Source organism: Styela clava, chromosome 7 (genome assembly GCF_964204865.1).
Source record: "Styela clava chromosome 7, kaStyClav1.hap1.2, whole genome shotgun sequence".
Classification (NCBI taxonomy): Eukaryota; Metazoa; Chordata; class Ascidiacea; order Stolidobranchia; family Styelidae; genus Styela; species Styela clava.
The window spans coordinates 6530075-6549273 of NC_135256.1; the positions used below are offsets into that span (position 1 = coordinate 6530075).

Here is a 19199-nt window from a genome sequence, read left to right on the forward strand (position 1 = left end):
AGGTGTCTACATATCATCTTCAAATATTTTAGGACCTAACATTGTACAAAATTCAATATACTATGGATATTAACTGTAAATTTAACAAAATAAATATTTTCCAAAGTAGTAGAAATTTTTTGTTATTAAGTTCCCTTATTTTCATTTGCTATGTCTCTGAATATTTCCAAAAAAGCTCAAGTAGTATCTTTAATATATAAGTATAAGGTTGAAGTAAAAACTGAGATAGCAATTCTGAATTCTGATTGACAGAATTTGAAATAGAATGTTTTACTGATTCATAAATTCTTTGATTTACACTTTTTAGTGACCAAAAACAGTATGCGAGGATTGAATTAATAAATAACCCGCGTTCAGATAAAGATCTGATGCGTTAAAAGTCCAAATTATTTTTAGACAATCGCTCAACTTATAACCTCATCTTTCAAATATCATGTTACTCGGATATAAACTAAACCACAGCCTGGGGCTTCAAATAAAAAGATAATGGGGGAAAGAATCAAAAATCACCAAGGTCGAGGTTTTTATCACTAATTCTCACTTAGAAACATTATTAAAAATAAATGCCTATAGCGGGTGATTATCTACTAACGGTATGTTATGTTTATTTCTGATAGTTTTATTGTGAAATATAATATATACAGTAGTTATTGTGTTGTATAAATATCAAGGACTTTTACAAGACAAATTGAGTTCAATAAAATAATAATATACTGTAATACGATAAATAGTAGGTAGGCCTATTCATTTTATAAGCAAAGCAAGTTTCAAAACTATACTATATAACAAACACATATTTCTGTTACAATTTCTAAGTTTTATAAACAACATCAAAAAATGAAATAGAAGGTGGAACACGATGTCGGTTAAAAGCTACATACACAGAGTCATTACCAACTCTAGTTGGAAAGAAGCAGTTCACTACATCAACTGAGAAAGATTTCATCTACATTTCATGCAACTCACAAATCAGAATCACACATCACTGTTGCTCTGAATGTAGAAATGTTAAACTTTTCAAGATAAAAGTGTTTGCATTATTTATAAGTGTGATAAAATGTCATATTTTGACGCCTACAGGGATTTCGAAGATTTTGTGTCACAAGAAAAAAAAATTAATATGATATTTATTTTCACCGGCATGAAATATTTAGAACAAAATTTTTGTTTTTAAAACAGTTGAATGTGACTGGAGTCGAGAAATCCATATTTAACTAAATCAGGAATTGGAATAGACTTTTATCAAATCTTTATAAGACACTCAAGAAGGTGTAAAAGTTGGCAGGTTACATGGAGACTTAGTGTAGTGTAGATCAAATATAAACTATTTTACCTTAATTCTATGGTTTGATAGTAGACTACTACCAGACTAACTTAAATAGGTAACCCACCATAAACATATTTCTGTATTTTGCAAAATTCAATTGACAATACAGCAATAGACAATACGTTCATTTTGTCATGCAAGAAATCATACACAAATTATAATACAATACAGTAACGGATTTCATCGCAATTGACAGGAAGTCGTGAAGAACCACAAAATGGTCATCATAAGCCTGCGACACGAAGATTTAAAATGAGTCAAAAATTGAAATAAAAAAGCACTAAACACGATGAGAAACTTAGTTATTCATTTAATCAACATTTTCCAACATCTTGATCAATTTTACCAATCTTCAGAAGTTTCAAAAGCTATTCAGAATATGATGAATTCGAAGCAATAATGAATCTGTTCCATAAATAGTAATTGTCCAGGTGCAATAAATTTGCTATAACTTTAGGACCACATACTGACATCTGGACATACAGACATACCATGATTCCTGTATTCAGTCCTTTGCCGGCCTGTCAGTTCATATAATACAATTTCAGAATTTATTTCCTTAGTATTTAAGTAGTCTACTATGGTACACACTGAAAGACAAACAACTCAAGTACTGCAGTACTAGACTAGGTACCGTATATTCTGATATTACTGTATTAACTTTTCTTCCCTGTCGCTTGCAATGTCCAAAGGTCTGAAGGTAGGTAGTCTACCTTCAAACACAGTAATTCATTTTAAAATGCAAAATGGAACGTTCAACTTTAATAAGCATTTAAAATAAAACTAATTACCGGTAGCCTATCTTAGCTTGTAAATCAATTGCAATATGATAGTTTCGTGATTTCATTCCAACTTGTCCGTAATAGCAATAGGACACACTCAGAATTGAAATACATGGCAACTCGATAAAATATGATACGAACTGCAAACCTGACGAAATAAAATCCCTCTCTCTCTCTGACGCAGGAAGGAGTTCGCTTCGTAGGTTCGGTAATAGTTGACAGTGTGCTATTTTGTTATATTTTTTCTTTCATTTATTTGTTTTTGGTTAACAAATCAATAAATCTACCTATCTAATCTGACAAACAGGGTGGTAATACCAAATAAATCGGTCTATTCGCGGACGCTGTGAAATATTACCGTACTAATCCTAATTTCCCTTGAAATCCAACATAAAATCAGTTGGATACACCAAGATATTCGAAAAAAAGCAATGCGAGACGAGATTATAGTCGTCCCGCGTTCGTACGACAGCAGCGTGAGGATCGGAATGGATTAAAACGTCCAGTAACTGACCGACAGTAAACCTTCGATAGTCACGTTCCGTTTTTCAGTGTAAACTAAGATTCGAGTTTGTGACAACATCGATCGAGGGTGGTAATTTTCATAGCATATCAACTTCTGCTTTTTGAAAACGTGGGCGCGATTGCTAAGCTTTCTATATCACTGCTATATATGACTAGCAAAGGACTTAATTACCAACTTCCGGCATATTGAAGATATATTGTATTGTGACGAAATATATGTAAAACAAAACAACTTTATTTGACCAGGTTTCAAATTTAAAAACGAGCACCTATATACGAAATCAAAGTACAGTATAAGTATAGTATGCGTTTATTTGATTTCCTCGGAAAACATGCATAAAATAATGGACACACAGAATCAGAATATTGGTAAAACTGGCGAAATTCCAGTAATGTTCAAACACGTAGAAATATATGTTCCGTTACACACACTTGCTAAAAAGATGAACATGTATCGTTAATGTAACATAAACACACACTGCTATAGGGAGAAAGAGATGATGATGGGTCTTAGGGATAAAGACTATCAACCCACAATGTATATTCGCTACACTGCAAACACGGTGGTATAACTGAAAACATTGTCTTAATACACACCGGAGAAATCGATATCCAGCTGTATTATTATTTATTCACGGTTGTATAAGTACTCGTGAAACACGCATGAACTCGTGGAACACTGCGTTTCTACTGTTTCAATTCAATCATCATCCAGCACTGACGATATATCATCGGGAATATAAACGTTAAACGACTTTGTCACAGTATTGAATTTACGATGAAATGCTATTTAAAACATTTAACGACTGGCGCTTTTTAACAGTAATGTGGTACTGTTAAAAAGCGCCAGTCGTTCAACGCGTGAATAGCATTTCACCGTAACTTCAATACCGTTAAAAGGGTCAGACGTTGAACGTTTAAATAACATTTCACCGTAACCTAAATACTGTTAAAAGGGTCAGTCGTTGAACGTATAAATGGCATTTCAACGTAACTTAAATACTGTTAAAAGCGTCAGCCGTTAACGTTTAAATAGCATTTCACCGAATTTTCAATACTGTTAATGTTCGTTTTACTAAAGGTATTAGTTCGGGTTACAACGCGAGACTAACTCTATTCTATTTAGTCTCACTCTATTATGCTGCATGCGCATAATAATGCAAAGATATTGTTGCCGGGGCTGATTTGACCATTGAGCGAAAAAAGCATGTGCTTAGGGCACCATAGTGCTTCAGTGTTTAACGAAATGATTGGTCAGACGATTCGGACCTCAAAATTGGCACGTCAGAAATAACCAATTATCATCTTGAACTACTTTATAAATGTTTGTAGGTATGAGAAATATTTCCAAAAATATCATGTGAATTAATCATAATTTGGCCTCCAGTACGTAATGAATACTGAAACTTACTTATTCAATTTTAGATAACACATAACACTAGTTACAATTTATATATATTATTCCTTTAAAGGCCATAATCCGGTACTGGTCACAGGGACGCGACAAGCACCGGATTAGTCCATCTGGAAATTTGTTTAATTGTCGGTGTATATGGTAAATCCAGAACATTTTAAACACAATCGCCTCAAAGAGTTTTCTGACTGGCAACATTTCGTTAAATATAAATTTGAAGCACTTTTGCGGATTTTTTCATGTGGAGAATATGGCCAATCTTATCCGCACTTAAAATACCTGCGATTTCTAAACTAGAAAGTTTCAGGAAAAAAGACACAATTGAAATTGCGAGCATTTCTGTGAGCCTGTACCTTTAGCCAAATAGTTGCTGGTAGTGTTTAGATGAAGTTTGCAGACGACGCGAGGCTTAAGTCACTTCATTTCCATACCATCGCCAACTTATACTCACATACTAGATGATTAAATCAAAATTAGAAACTTCAATTTACTATATATAATATATCCTTTGCAAAGAATTTGTAATCATCAGTTTCATCAATTTTCTGATGAAGTTAGAGATCAATCAACTGTATTGCTCAACCTGCATCGATATTTAAACGGCTTGCTAGAACAGAAATACGGTTTATTATCCAAAACGGCGTTTTCTCGGCCGTGCGAGTCTATTTGTTGATATAACGACATCTTACTGTATATTATATTCAGGTTTTCAGAGATGACAACAGCAGTTTACAGCATATTTCATTGAATATTATATATATATTTTTTGTTGTAATATTGAAGCCACGTAGCAAGCATGCAAATTTAATTGTTCAATTAATGCATCAATCAAAGTTTACAGTAATCAAGCGAAGATGTGAGCAGTTGAATACTTTAAAATATTCTGAAAATCCCCGACCAAATTCACCTACAACAAAAGTTAGTAACGACAAAAAGGTACTTTACAGACCATGAGGCGGCGCTTCAAATACTGATTTTCTCAAAAATGAGTAGAAGCGTCTAATGCTGACATGGACAAACTACTGTTTGCGGGTGAAATCCGGCCCGTTGGGTTATTCAATCTGGCCCGCCTGATGCTTCCACAACCAAACTAAAAGCAAATTTTGATGTTTTAGCTAAAAAAAATAGCTCAAGGAATTTGTTGGGATTGCGATTTAATTTAGTTTAGGCCCGAGGCTTATTGTTTTTCTCATTTGCTTTTGTAACACTGTAAATATTGTTCATAAATGTAACTTATTACGTCACACTTACATGGCCCGTCAGTGCCTACACTCAAAACCATTACCAGTACCGGTTGCGCATTATAGTTCGCCTCATGTATGGATAAAACTCAATCCAGAAAGTTTTCGAAAAGCCTGTAATGGTTGACCTCGCTTCACTGGCCGAATTAATTTTCGCCGGAAATGTGTAAATAATTTACTTGGAAAAAATGTAATTGTTGTTTCTGGTCAAACATAATAATTTCAACAGTCATTTGAACTCTTGTATTAAATGTTGTCATTGATATATTGGTATTTCATAATGGAATTTGAATAATTGCGAGATATTTTTCCTAATTATATTCAATCTAAACGCAATTCTTTATAAGCTATACAGATTGAAGTGCTTATTTTGCTTGAGCTTCACAGAATACATTCATACTAGGCGCAAGAAGAATAAGCCGGAAAGTACAACATTGAATTAACGGAGCCATTCACATTTTTATCATTTTATTTAGTAGTTTTGCTCTTGTGATTTGACGCCATGTCAATAAGCTATTCATTTATATATACCGCGCCATGATTGAAACCTATTTTTGATGAAATTCAACTGCAAAGTCATGAGGACTGTAGCCAATTGAAAACACTCCTTCGTTGAAAGATGGCAAAGTCTCATTCTTCGACGCACAAATTTTGAACTTTTGTACAATATTTGTAATAAATATGAATAATTGCATTCTGGCAATCTGCTCTCCAACGCAGTGACGATTTCCAATGCAAAATGATACAAAATTTTCATTGTTTACAAACTGCCCATCCGAATCGATGAATCTTTCTGGTTGAAACTCATCAGGGTTCTGAAAAATTGCAGGATCGCGTTGTGAACCCCAAAGGTTCGGAACAATCTGAAACAAAAATTGAAATGTTTATTTGTATGGATTAATGCAAAGACAATAAGTACTCACTTTGAAACTGATTTGTAAATTTCGACAAAATGATTTAGATCAGTGTTTTTCAAACGGTGGGGGGGGGGGACTTTTTGAGGGGTCGTTATGCTAATTAAAAATTTAAATATTTGTAAAATTTGATCTTACCAGCCTTATTTTGGATACATACAACTATTTTTTTTGATATTTACGTTCCAGCACGTATTTTCAACGTGTTTTTTGATAAAAACTTACTTTTTCTTTACTATCTATTATTTGTAGTCTATTGTTAACTAGTTATTTTTGAGGTGGGTGCGAGACTTTCAAATTCCAAAAATTGGCGCGGATTAAAAAGCTCGAGAACTATTGATATTGACGGAATACCTAGATGTAGATTGTAGATCATTATGGCTTTCTGCTTAATTAAACGATATGCGTGAAAAACTACTGATATATATAATAAGTCGTAGCATAAATACACATACAACGATAGATAGAAGGCATAGACCCAAATATCCCCCATATCGAATACTGATGTACTTACCATTGTATTTCGCGGGATTTTGAATCCTACAATGTTGACTTCACCAGTTGTATTGTGAGCAATAGCAAGAGGTACCGGTGACTGATATCTCAATATCTCTTGAATGAAGGCTCGAGTATATGGCATTCTGTCTTGATGTTTCATTTCAATTTTCCCACTGGAACCTGTTGCAATCAAAATATCACAATTATAATCAATATATAAGTAGAATTATGATAAAGTGAAGAACAAATTTTTGTCAGATTGCCTGAGGATCAATACATACGTTTAAAAAAAGTTGCTATATTGCGAATTTTGTTTGTTACAGAGCTAGTTCTGGCAATTCCAAGAAGTCGACCAAAAGACAATACATAGCTGAATAAAAGGTCATTGAGTTTGTATGCAAAATATCAGAGAAATCAGCTACAGTCTTCTTTGAATTAGCGAAAGACGACGAAAAACGCCGTATCAATGTATTTAGTATAATATATATATTATTATTTTATTAGGTTAACAAGTCTTTCGCATTCTTTATTTTTGACTAGTAATAAACATCTTGCCCACTACAGTCTATATGAGATTTGAAGCCGTATTTGAGCAGGGGTGTGCAGCCTTTATTACAGGAGGGCCAGATTCAAGTAATTGGATGAAGCCGCAGGCCGCACCTTTTTTTGAGACATATATCCTTACTGGTATAGTTTCAGGCACAAAAAATGTGCAAATGGATTGGAATTGCTCGCACGTACCAGATTAACTAAACTAAAAAGTTGTTTCGCGGGCACACCATTCAAAATTGGCACTTGTTTGCACGCAGTTTGCACACCCCTGCCATAGAGAGCGTACACGGTAGCAATACAGAGGACAATCGAGGGCCTTGAATGAATACTCCAACGTAAAATATCTCGAGAGATCTTGGTCTTCCAGGTTTGGTTATTGCAAAAATTAGTTTCCATTAACGTTAATACAAACCCATAACATCATATATTTCATCTGAAATTTTTTTCTGACATTCAGGATAAATGATCAGCGCAAGTAAGCACCATCGTAAAGTACTGGAAGTCGTATCTGTAGCGGCTACGATCAAATCGAAGGCTGTTTGTATATAATTGTCTTGATCCTTAAAACGAATTAAAAACAAACAAACAATGAATTGGCTACATACTTCATACAAGTTCACATCTAAAAAAGCTTCATTTTTGGCAACAAATTTCAGTGATTATCAAATCTTATACAACAGTCATCTATATTGTGACACACAGAACGTCAAAAGAAATCCTCACTTCAATTAAATCTTTGTCATTGAGAGTGGAGCTGCTCTTCAATTCTTTCAAAATGAAATCGACGTAATCACGAGAGTAATTCTTATCGTATGATTGTCGATGTTCCTTTATAATTTTATCCATTTCCGCTGTGATATAATGTAATATGTCCAATTAATATTGACGTACATATATTTTCCTATTAATAATTTGAGTGAAAATTCTTCGAACTTTTTCCAAAAAATAAAATAAAATGATTCCATGCCAGGCACCGATAACATAATGAAAGAAGAAATTTTCAGAAATATAGTATCTAAACATTTTCGTTCAATAAACCTGATGAGAGCGTAATTTCCTTTCCATCAATTTAAACTGTTTTCTACCTTCAACGCGTTGTCTAGCTAGAAACTATGCGTAACAGCTTCGTCCTGAAATTTGCTTTGATTTTCAAAACGTTCCGGAAGTCATACTTTTACTTGCTTGAATAAATCTTACTTAATAAATGCAACGAATGAAATTAATTTTTATTCCTATCTATGATTAAATCAATGTTTTCGAAGCATAAACGGAGCCGTGGGATGAGTTCTAGAAAAACTTTTGAACATCACCGCTGTGTTGGCATGAATTCTATATTTTTTGACCGCAGGAAATGCATATCTTATACGATATCTATTAGAGATAATTTCGACTTGTCTCATTTGACAACTTCGCTACTATGCACCAACATAACATTTTTCAGGTTTGTATCACTAATCAATGAAACTTTCATTACCTTCAATAATCACTACTCCCTGTAACAACTTTTTATAGGATTGTTTGAAAAAGGGAAGGTGTCGCACGAAAGGAGCAATCAATAGTATCCCGAGAATATCACCGTCATATTCATCTGACAACCTGAAGTAAACGTTACAACAATTTCAAATTAAATCACATATAGTTATGTTCAGCCATTCTACCGATTTGCAAATTCACTCAATTGTCTCGAATACATCTGCTAATATTCACGCAACGGGTGGAGAGGTCGTTCATTCATCGGGGGTAAAATGGTATACTGTAATGTACAGGGTGTCCATAAAGTCCCTTTACAGTTTTCAATTTTGTTATGAAGTCAGTTTTCAATACATCTTAACCAGGTTTGTTGTTTTTTATTAACAAATTGTTCAAATATTGTTAGTTCATTTAATACATCTGTGAGGATTAAAACAATATATGGTATCGATGAATTCCCTTTGCCCTTTAAAAAAAATTTGAGACTTTGTGTATACCTTCAATATTTCTGGCATGCCGTGAATGAGAGTTTTATAAAGAACGGCATCAATGCCGTAATGGCGCCCGGCTGACCGGCACCATTCGCATTCCTTCATAGGAGAAACTGGACTACGGAACTCATCTCAGAGTCATTTATAAACTATTGCGTCAGCATGTAACGCCCATACAGCGTTTAAAATCGCAAATCCAATAACGTGAGGCCGTAGCAGGTGCATAAGCAGAATATTTGACGTCTAAGTCAAATTACGATAAAACGGCCACGAAGAAAGATCTTTAGTATAACATGTATTGAAGGTATGATTATTTATAGAATTACTTACTGTGATGTGTATGAAAGCAGTCTGCCCAACCCTTGGTCATCATAAGAAAATCTGGTACCAATCAACATGCTACACGTCACATTTATAACAACTTTCGCAAACAAGGTCTGAAAAATAAAAACGGGTGATAAAGGATTATATCATATTTATTGCTCTAGGGAAGCACTTCATTTTAAAGTATTTTGTTTATATAGTTTGATTTTAGAGCAGTGGTTTCCAAAGTTGATTGACCATGGGCCACAATTAGAAGCGGAAGGATTTTCGCGGGTCGCGAGAGGGGAGCGGCCGCGAGGAACCGATGTCGGTACCGGTATACGTATATATAATTAAGTAGGGTTACCATATTTTTGTGACTTCAAATCGGGACGCCTCGAAAGGCAACGACCCCTTAGCTGTGATTTTATAACTTCCCATTTTCCGATTTTGCTACATAGGCCTACATTCCTACATTTAAAGCTGTCTCGGCAGTCTTTATTGACCATATTAGTATCGAAATTTCATGCGCATATTCTCTGTCCAAATATCGGATTCAGTTCGAAAAATAGGAAGGAATTGACGTTAACGATACCGGTACAAATAATTCGAATTTAGACTAATTGTCACGTCTTTTGATAGCCCGGAATCTATATCGACGAGACACAATGAAAACGTATCGAACGCGCCACTCTCAGCCCCTTTGTCCACAAACAAGACACGTGCATAAATTACTTCTTCTTTATATACTTGGCAGAGAACAGCGGTTTTCTTAAATAAATAAAACAAAATTGATTAACATAAGTCAAAGCATATAACAACAACAAAAGGCAAATTTCTCACCAAACGTTTTCCGATCCGGGAGGCTAATACAATTACAATATATAACAAATAAATAAACAGTCCACAATACAGACAAATATCTGCGACTCTTTACACGACGAATACGTGATGCAAATGACCGAAAGGAAAACGCTAAACCAGACAATAGATAATAATACTAATTTACGCTACAAACAAAAGGTAATAATGGGTCTACAATGATTGGATGCAAGGCAGAGCACGATGCACTGCATACAGTGGCAAAATATACGACAAACGTACGTTTACAACGTAACATACCCCCACCCGAATATATGACCCAGGGAATATATTCTAAAAAATTAAACGTTGTAAATGAAACAATAATTCGATCCACTATTTTTGGTCTTCTAGAAATCGACATAGTTTAGTAATGGGTCGTCTGACAACATTTGTGCCGGTTCTCACCAACACTGAGCGGACGAGTCCATGTTTGTCTGGGAAGGTATTTATAACCCTTCCAACAGTCCATCGACCGCGAGGAATCGATTCATCAACTAGCAGAACCATATCGTCGACTTTGAAGTTATCACGTCCTTTCGTGCATTTTGACCTTTGTGTTATTGTTGGCAGGTACTCTTTTTATCCATCGACGCCAGAATTCATCAGCCAGATATTATACCTGGCGCCATCGCTGTCGAACGTAGCAATCACGCTTCGTGAATACACCTGGTGATACATTTGGTGACGAACCAACAAGTAGTAGATGGTTGGGCGTCAACGGTTCATCAGCTGAGTGGTCCATTATCACTGGAGTTATCGGTCTGGAATTCAGTATCGATTCCACTTCAACTAGTAGTGTCTCCAACTTCTCATGAGTAATCGATTGACCTGTCAACAATACAGATAGAATTCGTTTAGTTGATTTAATCATTCTTTCAAAAACGCCACCCACATGACTGGCGTATGGAGGATTGAAGTTAAAATTCTACGTCACGTTGACGCAGATAGTTTGCAATACTTTGCTCGTTCCATTTGCTAATTGATTCTTTCAATTCGCGACAAGCACCTACAAAATTGCTTCCATTGTCGCAATATATGTGAATAGGACGACCTCTGCGTCCAGTAAAGCGTCTCAATGCGTCAATGAAGTCGTCTGGCTCTTTGGGTTTATCACAGGATGATGTGGCAATAACCATTTTGTTGGATAGATGTTCGGCGACCTAGGACTGTCAGCTATACGAGCGTATCCTTTATCAACATAATCATTGAATGTCTGAATATATTTTTGGTGCAATGTGTCATCTTTTAAAAGACGTCTCTTAACTGACGAAGGCGATTCTCCGCCACTTTCTGATTACATGGTAACTCGCGATGATCGATTTTCCACAATAAAGGTAGTTCGTAATGTCCATCAACAAATTTGAGTTTGTCTTCCATGCAACTACGCGCTATTCTATCTTCGCGGGAAGTTTTAGTGTCACAAATACTGGGGACGTCAAAAATCCGTACGCCAAAGTCGCTCAATCTGCGACGCCAAAGGATTTGTATCAACAAAATTAATGGAAGTGTTTTCATAGACGGTCAGAGACGGACCCATAAGAGACCAACCCAGAGGGGTTTTCACCGCAATCGGCTGTTGACTCCGACCCTTTCTAAATTCCTCCCACACAAACACTTCGGGAACATCCGCTCCTATCAGCAAAGTCACTTCACCGTCGTGTATTCGAGGAAAGTCGATATCAGACAAATAGGATAGCTTACGCAAGGAACTGCGCGAGGGTAGCTTATTGGGCTTTATGGGCAAGTTACTGACGCACAATACATTGGGCAATTCAATGCAATCGTCATGTCCGTCAATTTCTTTAACGAGTAGAGGGGACAACTTCTTTGCTTTAACAGATTTGGGACGATTACCAACAGTTTGCAATGTAACATCTATAGGCACCCCGGTTAGATTTAATTTGTTCATCAATTTCACACTACACATGGTGGTTGTAGAAGCACAGTCCAAAAGAGCGTATGTATCAAAAGCCCTGTTGCCAGCAGTTACTGTCACCGGGACGATATTCATGTAAATACCGGTGTTCCCTTGTTGCTTTGCGGGCGCCAATTTATTAGCGTGAACGTCGTGATCCGCATGGTTCATCGAGGTACCGACGGAACAAGTCTGTTTACTAATACCATCTCGCCGTGTAGGTGTCTCGAAATCGCGATGCAACAAAACATGATGGAACGGATACTTACAATCGTGAATGGGGCAACTTTCATTCTGTGTGCACTGTCTAAACATATGCCCTCGTCTTAAGCATTTGAAGCACAACTGATTCCGTCTAGCCACGTTATATCGTTCGTACCATGAAAGGACTTTAAATTTCTTACAGTTGAATAATTCGTGAGAAAAATTACAACACGGGCAGTGCCAATTTGAACCACTAGCAGAAATAGCAAAAGCACTACCTTTCGCCTTAGAATTTTCATAATAATTTGATTGCCTTCTATCTCTACGGGCAAAACGAAAGTCTGATCTTGAAACATTAGCTTGCTCGGTGACAAATTTAGAGAGGTCGTTGTAACTAGCTTCGCGATCCTCCGTTTCTAAAATTGTTGTCACTTTGAAATCCCAAGCGTTTTGCGACTCTGGTGGCAATCGTTTAACAATGGCCAGCAAATTGTCAAAATTATTAAGATTGTCGTACTCACTGATTTCTCCAAGAACTAAGCCACATTTCCGCATCAGTCGCGCATACGCTTGCATACCTTTCGCGTCGTCAAAGTTCAACTTCGGACCACGCTTCAACCTGTCCAAACAGGTGCGGGAAATGACACGATCTTTACCATATTCATTCTTCAGCTCTCTCATAGCTTCGCGATATCCGCGACTCGGTTCCATCATTGAGCAATGATCAATGGCATTTTTCGCTTCGCCCTGGCACAGCTGTAACAAATAACTCAGACGTACGTTATCATCATCTACAAGATCTGTAACATGGGCCTTAAAGTTGCGGATAAAGGAATAATATTCCATTGGATCACCTGAAAATTTTGCAATTTCTGGTTTGGGTAGATCGACAGTTCTGCGATGTAAAGCATGGTTCAAACGTGGAGGCACAGGATTAGCTGAGCTACTATCAGCTGTGTGTGTAGGCAAAGTCGGCAAACGCCGTGCTGGAGTATTTTCACGGCCATTATCAATGAGCTGTGATTTAGGTCGGAAATCACGGGATTTCACGCTATTGTCGTGCCTAATTCTATCTACTGTTACCCACCGCAAAAATTTGTCATCGCTCATTTCCCAAACCTTTAATTCTGTTTCAGCAGCCTGTAAAGCGTGTCTTGTCCGAAGCTTACGCAAGTCGTCTTCTAAAGCTGAGAGTTCTTCTTCTTGACGGGCCTTTAGGCGTGCCAGCTCCAACTTCACTCTTGCATTCCGGACGGAGAAAGTCGATGACGCTGAAGAACTCACGTCGCTAACGTCACTGGAACTCCTGCAAACATCTAGATGAGTTTTAAATTCATTAAAACTGCCAGGAGCATTGCTAATCATTGCCTGATGTTGGTCATTCGACCTACCACCGGTTGCCATTATTGAGAACCCGAATTAATGTTTGAAACCATTTGGTTGAAAACTTGAGAATTTTGGTATTAACGTTAATATCATTGAAAACTTCACAAATTATGTTTGGAGACTTGAAATCGTTTGAATTTTGAAGCACGTTTGAAAACTTTTATGTCACGTCTTTTGATAGCCCGGAATCTATATCGACGAGACACAATGAAAACGTATCGAACGCGCCACTCTCAGCCCCTTTGTCCACAAACAAGACACGTGCATAAATTACTTCTTCTTTATATACTTGGCAGAGAACAGCGGTTTTCTTAAATAAATAAAACAAAATTGATTAACATAAGTCAAAGCATATAACAACAACAAAAGGCAAATTTCTCACCAAACGTTTTCCGATCCGGGAGGCTAATACAATTACAATATATAACAAATAAATAAACAGTCCACAATACAGACAAATATCTGCGACTCTTTACACGACGAATACGTGATGCAAATGACCGAAAGGAAAACGCTAAACCAGACAATAGATAATAATACTAATTTACGCTACAAACAAAAGGTAATAATGGGTCTACAATGATTGGATGCAAGGCAGAGCACGATGCACTGCATACAGTGGCAAAATATACGACAAACGTACGTTTACAACGTAACACTAATTAGTATTGGTTTTACATGCGATACGTCTGCCATCAATGGGAATCGAACGCATTCACCTTCAGTAAGTAGGCTACAACAGTAACGAGAACATGTTTGTGTATTATGCTGGAAAAGCGGGACTTTTGGCTGACTTATCGGGACGGCGGGACAAAACGCTGAAAAGCGGGACTGTCCCGCCTAAAGCGGGACGTATGGTAAGCCTATACTTAATTTACCGTTAAAGTTGAATTGTTACGAATATACACGCTCTTAAACTGTGATGATGAAGTAACAATTGGCGGTATCTAGAATGCAAAAACCAACAACAAAGTGTTGAACTATTCCACTTAGGTTCGGCGGGCCATATTAAATCGTTACGCGGGCCATAATTGGCCCCGCGGGTCACGATTTGGGAACCACTGTTTTGGTGGAGCAACTGAAAATAGTTAATATCTCGAACAAACTCTGCGTTTACGGATCTAAAACTATCTCTCTTTATGTACGTTATCATGTATGTAAATAGGTACGATCGTTAATGATTACCAGAGGAAGCAGAAATAAAATTTACGTGGTCTTTCATTGGTTTGCTTCCAGTTTCACGTAATGCGTTGCACAAATATTCAGATTCTTCAGTTATTATTTGCTCAATCATTTGTTTGTTGAAACTTGAAAAAAAAAGTTCAGATGTAACAGATTGTCTTTAATTAATTTAGTTTTATTTTATCCAAATTTGGAATAAAATCAAAGTAATTTAAAATGCATGCAAATAAATTTGATGAGCAATGCAATCAGTTCTCCATAGACGTTTACAGGTAAATTTTGCTAATTTCTGATTAAATTGGCTGCATGTTCCGGTTCCATTACATTTTAACCCACGTACATTTGAACCCGTAATTTGAACCCACGACAATTGTACCTGCATACTATTGCACCACTGGAATTTTTTACGGATATTTGAACCCATACCAACCCTAACCCATGGATTTTAGCACCCTCATATGTGCAAATGTATGGGTTCAAATGTAGGGTCATCGCATGTTCCACCGGGATTTGTGTTGACTTTATATAGTCCTTTAAAAAATTCATTCACATTACTTCTTGAAGAATTTCATTGCCAGAGTTCTACCCGTCTTCCAACGTTGACCACTGGTCATGGAGATACTTTTATCACGTGACATTTCGAGTAAAACTGGATTATAAGGTCGGTCGGCAGTCAACCTTGCTTGCTTGGAAAATGCCTGAAAAGTGAGGGAGAATTAGACGACAGATCCATATGCCAAAAATTTCCTCTTGTTCTGGCCTTGTTTGCGGCAAGGTTGTGAATGAACACATCACAAACACTTATAATGTATATAAACTTAGGAAAAATGCTACATTGTTACGCCACATCATCACTTTTTTATCCGAGAAAGACTAAAATTGAAAGCTTTACGGAGTATGTTTTAGAATATCAGTCCGTTCAAATTATAAAGTATATAATTAAAGTTCTATCCAATTAAAGAGTCCAGCTGCACACTAACACAAATGTTTTTCTGTAACCCAACTCAAATTTATATATTTAAAGTATGCCGATTTTCTGGTGCTCTCGAAGTATTCGTACCAAGATGGCACACAGCCAGAAGATAGTATGTGTACCAGGTTAGGGTCATCTTGGTTCAGGTTGTGCGTCATCTTGGTTCGAATACTTCCGGAGCGCCGATTTTTTGCCATGTAGTTCAGTGAAATCTATTTTTTTATATTTAATTTTTCAAAGTGCTATAGATTAAAATGTTTTTAAAATTACCTGAATAATAGCTTCTTTGCTGTTGAGAATAACCATCGTATTTGATCCAATTCGAATAGAAAATACTGGTCCATATTTTTGCGACAATTTCCAATAAGTTAAGGCTGGGTTTCGTCCCAAGAATGGTAGATATCCAACTAATGGTAGCCCGATTGGTCCGGGTGGAAGCTGCTTGTCTTTCCACCATATTTGGAGATAGTAAAGAGTTAATACAAACAACAATAGAGAAAATATACCGATCAACATATCAGCTGACCCGCGTTAATCTTCGTGGACTTAAAAAAGTAGCGAATATGACAATATAGCGCCAATGATTTGGTTTCTGCTGCGAGACTACTACTACTTTTCCTTCTTTTATGCTTTTGTGTCGGTGGATCCGTATGCATATACTGCAAGGATGCTGTAGCAAGAGTGAAGATAACTATCCTAAGTAAACTCATTACAATAAAAATTATCTAAATTTTACCCTCGATTTGTAAATAAAATTATCCTTTTGCCCAAATTTAAGCCGTGAAAATCTTTTCTATAAGAATTTTATAGTAAAAAGATATCCTCTCCATGATTTAGATGCACAGAAGTATCAGCACGACTACGAATGTGTGAAGCAGTTCAGCATCCTTGCATTATATATATGCATGCGGATTCATCGGTACAAAAACATAGACGAAGGATAAGTAGTTAGCCCCGCAGAAACCAAATCATTATTGAAAAATGATACCAACGTTACCTTTGCTGACGAATACATATACATACAGTAATATAAATTATTCTATGCTCTGCAAAATCTGACTTGCTCGCATCAGCCAGCCAAATGTAAACATAAATTGCTGCTGAATTTGCAAATGTCGTCACATCATGAGACGTAGAACGTTCTGACCGAAAAGTCGTTGATGCCTCGGGGTTATTTTTTTCATTTTTCAAATACTTTGATACAACTGAAAAATTCCGCCGACAATTACATCTCTTTAACAAAACATTATCCGACTGACTTTGAACTAATGACTTGACTACCTGATACAACGAAACTGGAGGTCATTAAAGTTAAATTAGCCACATGATTATCTGATATCGTCCTTCGATCTAAAAATGGAAATAGCGCGATGTCGAAAATTAGCATTAATTTGATGTTTGGACGGACTCCAGCTGATCGATTTAATGTAGAGTATACCCTGTAGCAGAACGTAGAATTTGAAAAAAATCGACCAAATAGAAAGCATTTCGGAGTTACTGAAAAATTTTCAGACTCTATATCAGACATGAGCAAAGTACGGCTTGCGTGCCAAATCTGGCCCGTTGGGTAAGACAATCTGGTCCGCCTGATGCTGCCACATCCAAACTGAAACCTAATTTTAATGTTTTAGCTAAAAATAGCTCAAGGAATCTGTTGAGATTGCAGTTAAATTTAGTTTTCGCACGAGGCATATTGTTTTCCATCCTTGCTTTGTAATACTGTAAATATTGTTCATGTAAATGCTACTTCTTATGTCACCCTTACAGGGCCCTCCAGACTAGTTGGGCAATATTTTTGGGACCCTTGCCCACCCCTGCTCTATGTGTTCTCTATCAATTACAGCGGACGGTTTACCTGCTCAACTCGCGGTCTAGAATTTGTGCGCTGTTCAAATATTGGTTAAATCATGGGTAACTGATATAGTTCCCAGGTAATGTTTGATTGCCCTCCATACACCTCATTTGTTTGCGCGTTGACAACAGAGACCGGATTAAAAGCTTTCCCTTTTAATTAAAACGAAAAAGCAAAATATTAGGTGAAAAGATTAAAGTAATAGCCTGCTTGCGATTTCAACTGTGAGTTTTTTACGTCAGCAGTAACGACAGCAACAACAACGAAAACAATTCAAGCCGTATGTAAACTGCCTGTCCAATAACATATGCGGAATTCTTATTGATAGAAAACGATGAGTCAGCGTTTTATTTCTCCGGTACTAATGAACGTACCTTGGCGACGTAAACCCCAAGTCAACTCCTTCAGAGGTCTAATAGGCACATAATATATTGTAATGCCAAATGTTGGTTAATTGTAAAGTTGTAAGATCGAATGAAAATGATTCATGTATGATGAAACATACGCCTAAACCTTAATAAAGGTATACGGTTGAAATCCAAAATCAGATCTGAAGAAACATGAAAAACACCATTATTCGTTACTCCCGAAGTATGTGAACCGATATGGCGGACACCGGAACGTAGTATGTGTACCAGGTTAGGGTTAGGCCATAATTTTATTCGAGTTTTCCTTAAATTAGTTCTATTACGAGTTCGGGACTAGCCAAGTGACTCCCGTAGTATTTGTATATGAAATTATGGCCTAACCCTAACCTGGTACACAAACTACGTTCCAGTGTCAGCCATCTTGGTTCACCCACTACGGGAGTACCCATTATTCCCATCTTTCGTCTGAAGGCGGAAATACGTCATCCATCTTCTCAACACAGAGAGAGAGACACTGCAAAAAAGTTTGTTGCGTTTAAGACTGTAGTCTATATAAGAACCTAAATCATTTACTAACAAGATTACCGCGAAAGAGAATTTTGGTCAAAAAATATCAACGAAATTTTGCTACAAAGTTGTAAAGATTTGAAGCTTATACCATGTGATTAGTAAAATCTAAAATTGTTTTTAACTACTGACAATTCAGTCGTGATATGAAGCAGAAGCGCAAGGTCACCGGATGTAATGCACATTCATTTTATGCAAATACATTTATGATTGATGATTATTGTACGTTATATAACATTTAATACTAGTATTTGCACATTAAATGTTTTTGTTGCGGGCTACCATATTCTTAGTCTTCCATTTTTTGTACGGTTCTACCCGTTCGAATATCAAAATATTCGAATGGCATTTTACTATTCGAATACCCGTAC

The 19199-nt window shown here is 36.6% G+C and overlaps 2 protein-coding genes across 2 annotated transcripts; both read right to left on the minus strand.

Moving 5' to 3' along the window:
* Positions 1-4720: 4720 nt before the first annotated feature.
* LOC120328855 (cytochrome P450 2J6-like) lies at positions 4721-17866 on the minus strand. The gene is made up of 9 exons (XM_039395406.2): positions 16312-17866; positions 15624-15766; positions 15097-15193; positions 9545-9651; positions 8728-8849; positions 7977-8104; positions 7666-7813; positions 6718-6881; positions 4721-6152 (listed from the first exon to the last, which is right to left on the minus strand). The coding sequence occupies exons 1-9, from the start codon at positions 16555-16557 to the stop codon at positions 5838-5840; spliced, it is 1470 nt and encodes a 489-aa protein (XP_039251340.2). The 5' UTR covers positions 16558-17866; the 3' UTR covers positions 4721-5837.
* LOC144425156 (uncharacterized) lies at positions 10667-13471 on the minus strand. Its single transcript, XM_078114548.1, has 2 exons — positions 13022-13471; positions 10667-11209 (listed from the first exon to the last, which is right to left on the minus strand). Exons 1-2 carry the CDS (start codon positions 13344-13346, stop codon positions 10995-10997), a joined length of 540 nt encoding a protein of 179 aa, XP_077970674.1. The 5' UTR covers positions 13347-13471; the 3' UTR covers positions 10667-10994.
* Positions 17867-19199: the final 1333 nt, after the last annotated feature.